This window comes from Miscanthus floridulus, chromosome 6, assembly GCF_019320115.1.
Source record: "Miscanthus floridulus cultivar M001 chromosome 6, ASM1932011v1, whole genome shotgun sequence".
In the NCBI taxonomy this organism is placed as follows: domain Eukaryota; kingdom Viridiplantae; phylum Streptophyta; class Magnoliopsida; order Poales; family Poaceae; genus Miscanthus; species Miscanthus floridulus.
Window position 1 is genome coordinate 117,478,255 of NC_089585.1, and position 14,247 is coordinate 117,492,501.

The following is a 14,247-nucleotide window of genomic DNA, read 5'->3' on the forward strand; positions in this document are numbered from 1 at the left end:
TGTCTCTTATATATAGAATATCAAAGAGCAATGTAATACATGAAGTATTTAAATTTATCATCAGAAATTACTCAAATAGAAGTTGGGTTAGAATGTTTAGACAACTCTATGAACCAGGACATATGACTTGCATATGTTGCACTCCTAGAAGGATCATGATTAGATATCACCACTATGAAAAAATATGCCTGAAGCAGCTAAATGTCAAGCATAAAAGCTAAGGCATGTAGGAATGGATGAGAATTAGAATATTTAAAAGTTCTCTTGAAGAAGAGCTTAACTATGTGCTTATAGACTTGTATGTCTTTAAACTTACTATCCTGAAGTATTAGTAGTAAGTGGTGATGGTGCTTTAAGTTTTAGTTCCCATTGATTGTTGTGTATTCTATACTTTTGAAGTATATGGTCTATTATTTTAATGTATGAGTACTTGGACCAATTTTTTGGCTAAAGAATAAAGAAACTAGATAATGAAATAGTTTTATAAACTATGATATATGCAAATCAGGGGGGAGAACATCCCTAAGTTTATAGGATTGCTGAACATTCTTAAGTACACTTTATGTATTCTAACTCACTGCATTTAATGAATAATAATCCCCCGTGTTTAAATATGTGCGTGAATATTTCTCATTAAACTCCATCATAGCATACATGAATGGGCCTCCACTTGTAGTTGGAGATACATGAATTTGAATTATTTTAAGCCCATAATAGGGGATATCTTTTGAAGTATGCTATTAAAGATCTAATATTGGTATTAGGGGAAAAGAAAGCCTATTTTGAATGTAAAATATTATTTCCTCATAAGAAAAATGACCTTAAGAGTAAAATATTCCTTGAAGCTTGAAGCAGAAATAATATCATGCACTAAATCAAACAATAATTTGACTAATGCTCTTGTGAAGCATGAAGCGGAGCATATGCTAGATATTTTTGAAAATGAAAGGAGTAACTTAAAGTTATAAACCAGAAGTTGTGTTTACTACACTACTACAGAAATGAACTTGCGCAGTGTTGCATAATTGGCCTCCGTGGCGGGCACTGTTTTTGCCCGCCACGGTAATTCAGTGGCCGACCGGCCACTGAGACGCCCGCTGCGGTAAATGATTTACTGCAGTGCCCGCTGCGGTAAATCTCCATTTACCGCAGCGGACATCTTAACACGTCCGCCACGGTAAATCGTTTAACTACAGCGGGCAACCTTATTTGCCCGCTGCGGTAAATCCCCATTTACCGCAGCGGACATCTTAACGCATCCGCCACGGTAAATCGATCAACTGCAGTGGGCAACCTTATTTGCCCGCTGCGGTAAATCCCCATTTACCGCAGCGGACATCTTAATGCGTCCGCCACGGTAAATTGATTTATCGTGGCGGGCACACTAAAAGGCCCGCCATGGAAAAAAGGCAAGGCCCAAATGGCCCAGCGCCGGCCCGATAGGTGTCTTCATATATAAGCCATCACTTAGGGTTCCCTTTCACTCCTCTCACCCCCTCGCCCTCCCTCTCACTCTTCTCAGATGAGCCCCTCTCCCTCGACCCCCACCCTTACACTCCCCATCATCCATCTCTCCCGGCGGCAGCGGCACTCTTCTCGGCCGTGGTGGCGTAGCTCGCGCGGGCGGAGGGTGGTGCGGTGGCGCTGCTCACGTGGGCAAAGGGCGGTGCCGTGGCGCGGCTCGCGCGGATGGAGGGCGGCGCGGTGGCGCTGCTCGCGCGGGTGGAGGGCGGCGCCGTGGCGTGGCTCGCGCGGAGGGAGGACGGCGCGTTGAGGCGGCTCACGTGGGCGGAGGTTGTCGCGGCGGCCCGTCCTCCACTGGGCTACAGCGGCGTGGCGTCGTCTCGATCCGCCTTCAGCGACGGCCACGACGGTGGATCTGCCCCGGCGAGGGCGTATCCGGCCCCAGCGAGGGTGGATCCAGACTCGGCGGCTCCACGACATCGATCTGGCCACCAGCGGCTCCACGGCGTTGATCCGACCACCGGTGGCTCCACGACGTGAATCCACATCTGGCGCCCCTCTCCCGGCGGCTGGTGGGCCTGTCAACGGCGGATCCGGCGAGGTGGAGCTCAAGGCGAGCTCGCATCGGATCCTGGCGGCGCTAGGGTTTCGGACTATTGGGTTGGAAACGGGCTCGCTAGTGGGCTCGAGAATGGGCTCGCCGGTGGGCTCCTGGTTTTTTTTGTTTTTTTAAATGATTAACCGCAACGGGCATCCTAACGTGTCCGCCGTGGTAAAAGTATATTTACCGCGGCGGGTACGTTACACCGTCCGCCACGGTAAATCGGTTAACCACGGCGGGCAAGGCCACCCGCCGCGGTTAAGCCACGATTTACCGTGGCCTCTAGGCCGCGGCGGACGGCTTTGCCCGCCGCGGAAAACCGAAAACACCCGCATCCAGTAAAGTTTGTGTAGTAGTGCTAGTAGTAAACTAAATGTTATATACTATCAAGCTAAAATCTATGTGATGCATGTTGGTTCTAGTTTAGTGTATATTTGCTAAATGAAATAAAGAACAAACTCCTCCATTCTCATGAAGAGAACACCTCATAAAGAAGATTAAGCACCTCATGAAAAGGATCATCATGAAGATGAAATCCAACACACAAAGCGTGTGCATCATAGTGTTGGGTACGCAGAACAATAAATTATCTCTTGTTTAGGAAATGACAAAGAGACAAAATAATCTCACATTGTGAGAATATTGAGAGAAGATAATAACTGTAGACAACGTTACCTCTATAATTACAAATGTTTTTCTTATGAAAATCCGGATCCAAAAAATAAAGTCCATGGCAAAGTCGCTTGTAGCGATTATATCAGGTCAATGAAGAAAGCAATTGAGGTTGAATCTCCTACTAAGAAGAAATAAATGTTCCGCTATATCTCTGGCAAATGAAATGAATGAATATGCAGTTAGTAAGTGGATTATGAAGATCCATATAGTTCCTGAAGAATAGAAATCACAACATATGAAAATTAAATCTCATACTAAGTATTAAGAAGTCTAAGATAGAATATATTCCTGTATGAATATTGAAGTCTCAAGAAGAACATGTCCTAGAAGGAAAAGCGTCATCAAACGATTTTATAGTGAATAGCACTATCTTATTATGTATATCACATAATAATCTCTCATGTAGTAGATAATATATCTCATAGAAGAGAATTGTTATTCAATAAGAATAAGAACATCCTTGAAGGAATTAATCCATGAAGAATTTACCAGTCGATTCTTGAATAAACACCATTAATCTCTGAAGTAAATATGCACCCGAGAGAAAGCAATGAGGAATCATAATAAACACCATGAAGGTGTCATAGAAACACTCAGAAAATGTATATTATAAAGTTAGCATTGAAGTGCTTATATTCTCTAAATACCATAGAAGGTATAAAAATAATGGTGACTTTGGCAATTGAGTTATCATCTAAATGCCAAATGCAAGACTAGATTTATTATTTAGTGGTACAATCAAAATCTCGAAGATTTGTAGAACATATAATTTAAAAATCCACTAAAAAAGAATTATAAGTATTCAAACTCTAGTATAAGTTTGATACACTATCTAGAAGATATTGAATATTATAAATTATTTACCCCCCATAATCCTCTAAAAGGATTTATTATCCAGAAGAATAAATTTTATTTGTTTTGCACAACTAATAAGTGGTCATTTATGCATGAAGCATATTGCTCTTGTTTACTCATATTATAATTCATAGAAGAATTGCGAGCCAATTTTTTGAAAGATATAGTATTGTGGGACTGTATACCATTATTAAGCAGATGTTTATGAAAAGTGTGATTTAAACAATGATGTTCAAAGGATGGCTTTATGAGGAGGAGCAATTTAATTGAAATTACCTTGAAGGTAATTAAAACCACTAGAATTACAAAGATCAAGTAGATCATATTTGCTAAAACGTTGAAGTTTATGCATTTATCATGAAGATAAATATCTATTTATGAAGAATAGAATATCCTGAAGAATACTTGACCAAAAAGATTAAATGTTGTACTCTTTTTCCCTATGTGAGTTTTTAGTTGAAGGTTTCTTACACAGGTTTTTAATGAGACAACATGTGTAATGCAATTAATGAATGCGATGTACTCTTTTATCCGAGAACCGTTTTTCCCTACTGGATTTTTAGATGGAGTTTTTTAACGAGACATATGCATATTATGGTAATGCCCAAAGGGGAGTGTTGTAAAACATACATACTCTGTCCTAGAAGAAAAGAAGAAGGATGAATCCTAATCCTAATCTGTTTGTACGTGGGCTATTATCAATCTCTTGGCAGGACTATATATAAGTGATAGCTTTATATTGTAATTACCAATGTTTAGAGCAACAAAGAATAGTCTATGTATCTCTTGCTGTGTATCCTACTTTATTTCATCCACTATGTTAATCATAAGAGAAAAAGAGGAAAATATCCGAATCGCTCGCAACATGTTTTATAGCAACCCTAACCGAATTTTAGAACCGATCGTTCTCATTCTCGTCGGTCAGTCGGTCAGTGATGACAAGGAACTGTCGTCCGTAGTGACCTACTAGTAGCAACTGGGGTAGCAAGGAGACCCGAGTGGAGCCGTCGCATCGCACGCTTCCTTCACCCAACCAAAAAGCCCAGGCCGGGAGGCACGCTTGAGTTGAGAGCCACACACCGAGACGTCAGACGTCACGCGCGGATGGCCGCCGCCGCGGGCGAGACCCGCGGCTGCGGCTGCCACATTGTGGCGGTGCCGTTCCCGGGCCGCGGCCACGTCAACGCCATGATGAACCTGAGTCGCTTCCTCGCCGCCCGGGGCGCGGCGGTCACCTTCGTCGTCACCGAGGAGTGGCTCGACCTTATCCGCTCCTCCTCCACCGCCGCCGCCGAACCGGCCGGCATCCGCATCCGCACCATCCCCAACGTCATCCCTTCCGAGCACGGCCGCGCCGCCAACCACTCGGGCTTCCTCGACGCCGTCGCCACAGAGATGGAGGCGCCCTTCGAGCGCCTTCTCGACGGGCTCGAGGGCCCGCCGCCCGCGGCGCTCGTGGCGGACGCCTACGTTCCCTGGGTCGTCGGCGTCGGCAACCGGAGGGGCGTCCCCGTCTGGTCGCTCTTCCCCATGTCCGCCGCCTTTTTCTATGCCTACTACCACTTCGACCGCCTCCCGGCCTGGTTTACTGACTATGAGCACGCGCTGGACTCCGGTGAGACTATAGGTGAGGGACTCAAGGCCTTGCCGCCAGGGTTTTAGCTTGCCAGGGTCTGCATTTGCACCCTGAATTTGTGTTCCTAGGAAAATGAATCGTTGAACTTGGAGATTCTAGGATCTGTTTTCTGATTACAGTGCATCGAGCATACTTAATACTGCTGCTACAAGATAAGGATGTGCCGCCATGCCTGCGCATATTCCAAAGCTACCAATTTTCCTGGTGGCAGTGAGACAACAATTAATATGAAGACTGTTTGCTAGGATCGCATGTCACTCTGCACGAACTTGTATTTTAGTTTTAATCTCACGTGATTTCTTTCTTAAGCAATGCTCACACGATTAACACAATATTCAGCAGTCAACATAGCTGACAATTGCTATTCTAGTCCTCCAAATCTAGCTTGATTGGTTGTACAAATGATGCACATTCAGTTTAGTATCCAAATATAAGAATTATTATAGAGAACAGCTAACCACTTAGATGTGTTCTTAGGTGGAAGGTTTGGGTTGGGTGTGCACAACCATTTTCAATGCACTGCTGTGGTGTGTGGCACGAGTGAGCCCCCTATTTCAGAAAAGAGTACAACAAATGAGCACGAATCAGACCTGAAAAACTGTCTCCACTCTATTTGGCTTGGCAGAAATAGCCTACTCTATTTCTGATTCATCTTTGATTCATATCCTTCTCTTATTCCTCTGTCAGATTGCCCCACAGCTTTTTTGAATACATATATGTTTCATTTTTGTATCTCATACTTTTCGTTTCTGGTGGTTTTTATGTGGACCATCGATAAGAAGGCTTGCAACATCAACATTTCTCAGCTGTCTATTTTATGATATGCAGGTAACTCTGATCAGAGACTTGGGCACTATACCGCTGGACACGCTTCAAGTTCAATAAGGTTGTCAGATCTTGAGCCCTTAATTCACGACAAGAGAAAAGTGAAGCATATCCTAGCAACCATCTCTAGCGTTAGAAATGCTCAGTGTCTCCTTTTCACCACCATGTATGAGCTTGAGGCCAGTGTCATCCACTCGCTAAGGTCAGGACTCTCTTGTCCAGTGTACCCAATCGGCCCCTGCATTCCCTACATGGCGCTTGAAGACCAGCATACCATGTCCAACGGCAAAGTTGCCAGCCAAGGAGACTATTTCACCTGGTTGGATTCTCAACCTGTGAACTCAGTTTTGTACGTCTCCCTTGGCAGCTTTGTCTCAGTCTCAGCCTCTCAGCTTGAAGAGATCGCATTGGGCCTAGTAGCCAGTGAGGTCAAGTTCTTGTGGATTCTTCGTGAACAATCCCCTCGGGTGCAAGAACTCTTCGCTGGCATCAATAATGGGATGATACTGCCATGGTGTGAGCAGCTTAAGGTTTTGTGCCATCGTTCAGTTGGGGCCTTCTTGACCCATTGCGGGATGAACTCGACACTTGAAGGCGTCTTTGCTGGTGTGCCTATGCTTGCCTTACCACTGTTTTTTGATCAACCGATTAATGGACGATTAATTGTGGAAGATTGGAAGGTTGGCCTGAACTTTAGGGATTGGGCTAGCAAGGATGGTCTGATCGGGAGAGAGGATATTGCACGGGCTGTGAAGAAGCTGATGTCTTCTGATGAAACTGAGACAAAGGCGCTGAGGAAACATGCTCTCGAGTTGAAGGAGGCTTCTCGCAGAGCAGTCCACAAGGGTGGATCTTCATACTGCAATCTGAGTTCATTGATGGAGACGGTATGCACTCCAAAGTAATTGGAATCGTATTTGGTATGTGCTGAAACCAATCTTGTCACACTGTGGTGGTGTTGTAACCTGTAACCATCAATGCTTCAAATATCAATTGTACAATCAACCCTTGTTTACTCTTTAGAATTTGCGCAACTTTCGCAAAGGTTGATTATGCATAGGCCTTTACTTAATTGATGTACGATTTGTTCAATCCATCAGCTAGTAGTTCTTTTGTCCGAGTTGCGTTTGGACAGTAGTTGTAGCAAAATGCCTAGTGTTTTATTCTCCTTATCGAAGGTTTTCTAGTTTTCATGGCCTTAAAACTTTGTACGATCTTATGCTAAACTGATAAGCTGTGAATTAGCTTGGAGTTTCAAATTTACAGCTTAAGATTTTGATTCTGAAAACTTGCCTGGGTAGTCTGCACTCGCCATTAACCGGCGGCCGTGCCCATGGCCACATCAACCACATGCTGAACCTGTGCCGTGGACACCAGGATAGTGGCTCCTTGTGGAGATGGTGCTGCTGTCGCAGGGTGTGGAAGGCCGCGGCTGTCGTGGCCGATAACAGCACTGTGGCCTGTGGGCGGTGCCGAACCGCCGATGGCGTTGAGGTTGCGTGTGGCCGCGTGCTCCTTTTGCCTTTTGCGTGTGGCCACCCACTTCGCCGTCTTCTTCCATTTTCAGAGCCTCGCATCCGCACACCGCGCGACAGATCTGTCTGCGCCAGAGTTTCAAATGACGAATATCATTTCTCACAAGACCATCTTTGCCAATCATTTCTGTTAAGATCCTACGAAGTTTAGCTTCTACAAAGTTCAGCAGTCAAAGAATTTGATCCTACAAAGTTTAGCATAAACTGCTGAACATGTCTCTTAAGAATTTGATGAGCGTGCTGACACAGCAAGTGAGGAGAAGAGGCAATCAGGCAATTGATTTTTATATATTTTTTACTCTGACAATTTTTGTTCGGCATTTGCATCAGAATCAGATATAAGTTTCCCCTGCAATTCAGATCATTCACCAAAATTCCAAAACTGTAGGGCCACTTCCAATCCAAACGACAACTGATATACATTTATGAATAAATTTAATTAATCAGCAAAACACCATTCACATTTATGAATAAATGTCGTACTAGATAGAATCCTGATGTACACTACGGTGTATCCATCACATGAAACACAACATCCAAATCCTAATTGCCATCAGAAGTCAGATAACACCTGACCCTGAGAACAACCTAGCAAACAATCGGCTGTCTCAAGTATTCAAACTTTTTGGACTCCCAAAACAAGCAAACATAAACACCCTAGCGAATGTCAGACTCGCCTTCCATTACACTTTCTAAAGCAATAGCAAATACGGATACTAGCACGAAGTTAATCTTCGTTTACTTGCAGATCTCCACTGCGGGTGGACAAAGCGCGACCCCTCCGAACTGCTCGCTGGAATACTTCTTGTACACAACCCTCAGCTTGCTCTCAGGGGCAGTCGAGTGTGCGCTCACCAGCATCTTCGTGCATTCACTGAAACCATCACAAATCGCAAAGGTCAAACCGTGTCCAAAGCTTATGAAGAATACACATATGGATTTAGGCAGAGAAAGATGGTGATGGGCAATGGAATCTTACATTAGCTCTGCCTCTGACTGTCTGAAGCCTGTGTGGTGCTTAAGGGTGTCGGTCCAAAGGGGGGCCCTCTTGAGAGTGAGCCTGGCTGCATTGACAGCAGAAGCTGCAACCAGCGAAGGTAGACGCGTCACCAAGTCGTATTGCATCAGCGCCAATTCAGCAAAGAAGAAGACCATATTCTCCATCTGCATTCCACCAGACCAGAGAAATGTAAGCTCACAAAAGCACAAGATTGGTGAATCTCTGATTTGGTACCAATACCAACGAAATTTGTTTACCTCTTTCTCAACTTTGTTACCCAAGGTCGCCGCCTTCAGAAAACGGACAAGGAACATGTAAACTGTAGGGACAGTCAAGTTCCACTCCAGCCTATTCAGAATCCCCTTCTCCATCGAAAGAATCTGCTCCCTGCTGTAAGCACTGTCTGATATAAGGATGAAGTCGTTCACCTGAAAAGCACACACAAATGCATTTAGGGAAGAAAAAAAAACTTGAAAAGTAGCACTGGGAACATAGGACAGAGAGATGAAAAGCTTTCTGTGTACCTCTGGGGCCCAAATCTCCTCGTACTTGCAGGCGATCAGCATAGCTGAAACGCCGACAAGCTGCAGCTCCCTTCGCAGGACTGGTTGCAGCGAGAGGTACTGATCAATGATGTACATGGTCAAGTAGAGAGTTTCTGGCATCAGTTCGAACTTGTGGTGCACTTCAATTATCCAATCAACCAGGATAGCCCTCATCTTAGCGTTGATCTCGACTTGGGCTTCAATGTAGTCACATGGCCGTCTCTCGTGCTGCAACAAAGCCAGAAAGAAACACTTTCAGAGACAGTCGCTAACAGATCACACAATTCACACATAATAATTCATAGATCTGTTGCAGTTACCTGAGCAATCTTGTAGAACGTGTAGATGTCCTCAATGTATTCCACGACTGCGAGCTCATCGTTGACGTCCAACTTGTCGATGTCTTCGATCACTTGTCTTGGCTTATCAGCGATTCCACAGGCAGCCTGACACATTCAGATTGAAACAATCAGAACAATTCGCAAGTTGTTTGTAACAGGAAATTGCGGCCTGTAATTACTAGAGCAAGCAGAGTCTTTTGACAGCTCCACGCACCTTTGAGCGAGCAGAGAGCACAGAAGAAAGGGTATTGATGGCCTTCCTCCTCGAGCGGACGGAGCTAGCGCTGCTCTCGGACTGCGTCCTGCTCTGTTCAGAGTCGGAGCTGAGTACTATGATATCTTCAGGCAGCGGCAGCTTGGCAGGAGCCTTCCTGTCCTGCCTCAGCGCATGCCTCGCAGGTAGGATTGCGGCATTCTGATCGCACAGAGATATTTCAGTTAGAGAAAAGACAGGGGAATCAAATGCTTCAAAGCCCAGATTACTCTTTCAGGGAGACTGGAAGAGAAGGGAGCATGGTTGCACCTTGATGGCGGCATTCGCCTGCGCGTTCTTCACGAGTTGAGCACCGAAGCTTCTCGTGATGGGGCGATTGACCTGCTGTTCCTGCGGCTGAGGCTTCCTGTAACCATGAAAACGAGTCTTCAGAACAAGAACAGGCAACGAAACAGCGGTGGCAGAAGAAAAGGAACTTGGGTTCGTTCGTACCCTTCGGCTGGGCGGGCGGTGACGAGGTTGCCAATATCGCCGAGGGGGGGTCGCCGGTTCATGGCGTCAGCTGCTCGGCCGGGCACGATCTTGCTCTTTCCAAGAGCGGGAACAGCGCCTGACCATCGCACAAGAGAAACAGGAGATCAGGATGGCACGAGATGTTCACCGTAAGAATCTGTACAGGAAACAAATCTACTCGAGAATCCTTCCTCTAGACTAGCTAGAACCAGAATCCAGCCGTTGCGCAGAAACAAGAACAGACATCAGGAAGGACCATGACGAGGCTAAAGATCCAAGCTTTTTCGTTAATCGAGTCAAAGGACTTGCTCTGGAGGGTAAGAATCCCCCGCAAGAGCTCCGCCCCCACCCAAACTCGATCAAGACGAACGAGGGAGCAACCAAGAAGAAGCGCTAGGATCCGTGGGCCTCACCTCGGTTGTGATGGCGGAGCTGCGGAGCGGCAGCCGCGGCGGCGTTGTTGTGGTTGCGCGTGGCCATCTCTTCGTCCTCGTTGTCCTCGGCCTGGCCGAAGAGCCCGGAGAGCACGGAGGCGAAGAAAGACTGGAGGCGCGCCGCCCGCGACCCCTCTTCCCCGCCGGCGAGCGCAGCCACCGCGGATCCGCAAGCACAGTAGCAAGAAGAAGCGTTTTTTTGCTCCCTTAAGCTTTCCCTCTTCTCCTAATGGCGGCGCGTGATGTTGATGGTACAGTTGTTGAGGGGACGAGGAGGCTATATGGCTCGGGGAGGGGAGGCGCAGATATAAACGAGCGTGCGGGCGGGCCGCGGGCGCTGTCAGGAGGCAGGGCGGAGCGGGTCGAGGCGGCGAGAGAGGAGAGGGGAGGAGGAGCAGCTCCAACGGTCGGGAAGGGTTCGTATCGCAACGGTCGGGAGGAGCCGGTCGGACGGCTGGGATCGATCCCCCCGGAAACTAGCCGTTGCGCCGAGTGGGATTCGCCTCCGAGCTGGAAAGGGGGGATAGGCTTTCTTTTACGGCGCCGTTGTTGAGTTGGGACTTGGGAGGTGTGATTCTTTGGCCGAGGCGCGTGATTAACAGCTTAACATGTGCAGGCGCAGTAATAAATGATTGGGGGATTCGCGTTATTATTTGGAGATCGCGTGTGTTTTCCTCAAAGCTTTCACATCAACGTCTCGCAGTCGACGGTTTTTTTTTTACCCTGTTCGGACGGTGTTTATGTTTGTCGGCCTGTTCGCTTGATCGTGGCCAGCTGATGCTGTTTTGTTGTGAGAGAAAAATACCGTATCATGGCTGATAAGAACGAAAAGGGTAATGTGTTTGTGAGCGTGATGTCAACTTTTGTTCCAAACTGTGTGTCAAATTGAAATAGTCAAATAGGTTTGATCTCAATTGTATGTACGAGAGCATGTCCAGCAAGTAAAATTCAGTCCATCCAATGAACAAGCTGGGACTGGGACTCTGGGCTGGGAGGGAGGCATTGGTCACATGACCAAGCGGTCATCGCTAGCAGATAGAGAGCCTCAAGGACAAAAGCTCCGTACACGCATGTGAGCCGACACATGTGAGCCTCAGGGATGAGACTGCACTGGGGATTTTAAGTTTTGGCATCGTCACGGAAGACACTCCTCCGTTTCCGTTTGTCACTTTTATAGTGGCAACTATATATTTGTCACACAAAACAGTAAAATTCCTAAAAATTTGCCACTTTCGCTGACGTGGCACTCCACATAGTCAGCCAGCGTGGCAGTGTTCTCAAGACCATTGCTGCTTCTCTCTCCCTCCACTCGGTGACATGCGGGCCCCACCAGTCAGGTCCTCCTTCAACCTCCAGTATCAGCCATCAACACGCCGGCTCATCCCTCGACGCCTCCTCGGTCATGGCCGGCACAGCGAAGCGCGTATAGGCAAGGGCGTTCGTGCGTGCGGCCCATGGGGTGCATCTGTGCGTGCGATTGAGTTCGACATGAGCAGGAACGGAGGATGGGGTGGCTGCGGAGTCCGGTGCAATTTCGGCATGGGGCAGTGGCCGGCTGCGGGACGGTAGACTCGGGCATGGCGGTGCGGGGAGGGTGGAGCCACTCCGGCGGGCTTGGGAAGGGCTCCGCAACTGCAACGGACTCTGTGCTTGTGTGTTGAGCCTGCATGGGAGGCGCAGGGAGGTAGCACAGCGGGCTGCGCGTCGGGTGGTTCGGAGGCCTACGCGTCGAGCGTGCTAGAGGGCGGCACAGCGGGCTGTAGGCGCGGAGAAACGAGGCCGCGAAGCTCCGGCGCCGGCGGGCACAATCCCGGCATGCCCGCGAAGCTCCAGAGCTAGCTCGATGTGGATGAAGAGTGAGGTTGGCGGCAGGAGGCCAGTGCGCACGCGGGCCTGGACGACGCCGGAGTCGAGCACGGCATAGGCGCCGAACGCATTGTGCAGTGCCGAGTCCCGCAGTGCCGGACAGGCGCGGCTCGGCGGCGCGGCCGTGCGCGAGAGGGCGTGTGAGAGTTGAGGGGAGGGGGGATGAGGGAACGCGCCGGCCCTAGGGCGTGGTGGGCGGCAGCCTGCGGCCTGGGCGCGTGCGGATGGCAATAAGTGGCGCGTGCTCGCCTCCTTGTTGGCCAGAGTTTTGAAGAGAACAGTTACTTGTGGGGGCCCAAGTGCAGCGAGTGTGACTAAGAGAAGCAATCGGTGGATCTTGAGAAGCGCTGCCACGCTGGCTGACTACGTGACGTGCCACGTCAGCGAATGGCAAATACATAGGAGTCTCACTGATTCGTGTCTAGTTGCTCGTATAAAAATAACAAACGGTGGAGTGCCATTCATAACTATGGCCAAAACTTAAAAATCAGTCCAGTACATACATGTTCCGCCTCGGTCCGGTGTCTCTCCTTAAGAAATGGGATCCCTGAAGAAATTATCTTTCGTGGATGTTTTGTGCTTGCGCTTCGTCTACGGCGAATTTCTTCTCCACGGATGAATTTCAAATGGTAATGTGGGTCAGCTCGCTTTCGCCCAATTGGAGCTTGACTTGTGTTCTGTTCGCGAGAATACTTTGCACACTGACAGCGTACATCCCCAAAAGGCATCGCCATTCAACCTGCAAATAACACAGCGAAGCTGTGATTTTTTTTTCTTTCTTTGTGCGCGATTCATGCGTGCAGAGTTTTCCCTTGGAGATTTGGGTTTGTGTTTGTTAAAACTTTGCCCACTTTTATTCAAAATGAAAAAAAAGGATGCAGAAGATTGGCCCAATGTTGTCACGAGATGAAAACGGATTGGATATGGGTTGAGAAAGAGCGTGGCTAATCCATTGTGAAAGAGAACCTTCTCTGGCTGTCCATCTAGGGCAGGGCCACTAAACGGCTAGGAGACACGAGTCGTGTGACCATGCGGTCGAAGAGGTCTACACTAGCAATAGCAGATGGACTCACTGACAAAAGCCACTATTGTCTTCAGTTGATGTGACTCGCGAGTAGCACCTGGGGCTTCGGCTCCTCGTCTTGTGACACTGTAGCTACACTAAAGCATCAATGTAGCCGGAACCGTTTTGAAAATCGAGATACTGACAAGAGGAGGAGCCGGAGAAGCCACGATTTCGAGCTTCTCCGGCTCCGTGCTACAGTAGTGGTGCAGTGTGGAGCCGTAGCCTGCGAGAGCCTCACGACCCTAAGACTGACCGCACCGCTGACCTGCAAAGGGGCCGGTTCGCCAGTGGTAGCGTGCCACGCTCCCACACCGCTCACCGGCAAAGTCCCCGGTACGGTACCGGCTGCACAGGAAACCGCTAAACCCAACGTACCAGAGGCCACGATAAACACTGTAGCAACACTGTAGCTGAGAGAGAGAGTTGGTGGGAGAGAGAAGGAGAGAGGGAGGGGAATAAAATATGGAATAGTGGGTATATAGTATGGGATAGAGATAACACGGGTGTGGGAAAAATATGTATAGAGTAGAGAATCTCAATGACTCGGATAGAATATTTCTTTTTAAAAATAAAAATAGAGATGGACGAGTGCGGATAGCCTGATACTCAGTTCCATGACTCGTTGACAAGCCTACATGCAGATGGACGGCACTTTAACGTCGGGGGTCGGGGCTACA

At 47.9% G+C, this 14,247-nt stretch overlaps 2 protein-coding genes across 3 annotated transcripts in view; one reads left to right on the top strand and one right to left on the bottom strand.

Annotated features, from left to right (window-relative positions):
• Positions 1 to 10,930, bottom strand: part of LOC136456715 (cyclin-B1-1-like) — a 41,157-nt gene extending 30,227 nt beyond the window's left edge. The window contains exons 1-9 of one of the 2 annotated variants that reach the window (XM_066456657.1): positions 10,618 to 10,929; positions 10,184 to 10,301; positions 10,001 to 10,097; positions 9,692 to 9,892; positions 9,457 to 9,582; positions 9,116 to 9,364; positions 8,849 to 9,019; positions 8,571 to 8,755; positions 8,065 to 8,465 (exon numbers count right to left, since the gene is read on the bottom strand). In XM_066456657.1, coding sequence (XP_066312754.1) covers positions 8,330 to 8,465; positions 8,571 to 8,755; positions 8,849 to 9,019; positions 9,116 to 9,364; positions 9,457 to 9,582; positions 9,692 to 9,892; positions 10,001 to 10,097; positions 10,184 to 10,301; positions 10,618 to 10,684 — 1,350 coding nt within the window. In that variant the 5' untranslated portion in view covers positions 10,685 to 10,929 and the 3' untranslated portion in view covers positions 8,065 to 8,329. Of the gene's footprint in view, positions 1 to 8,064; positions 8,466 to 8,570; positions 8,756 to 8,848; positions 9,020 to 9,115; positions 9,365 to 9,456; positions 9,583 to 9,691; positions 9,893 to 10,000; positions 10,098 to 10,183; positions 10,302 to 10,617 lie in introns of those variants that run through there. The other variant, XM_066456658.1, reaches the window with a different exon arrangement.
• Positions 4,605 to 7,260, top strand: LOC136459248 (UDP-glycosyltransferase 87A2-like). The gene is made up of 2 exons (XM_066459124.1): positions 4,605 to 5,222; positions 6,060 to 7,260. The coding sequence occupies exons 1-2, from the start codon at positions 4,700 to 4,702 to the stop codon at positions 6,959 to 6,961; spliced, it is 1,425 nt and encodes a 474-aa protein (XP_066315221.1). The 5' UTR covers positions 4,605 to 4,699; the 3' UTR covers positions 6,962 to 7,260.
• Positions 10,931 to 14,247: the final 3,317 nt, after the last annotated feature.

Bases quoted from the DNA above. Each gene is read 5' to 3' on its own strand.
- LOC136459248 (XM_066459124.1), top strand. From the start codon at position 4,700: ATGGCCGCCGCCGCGGGCGAGACCCGCGGCTGCGGCTGCCACATTGTG. The intron at 5,223-6,059 runs GTGAGGGACTCA...TATGATATGCAG, and splicing joins GGACTCCGGTGAGACTATAG to GTAACTCTGATCAGAGACTT.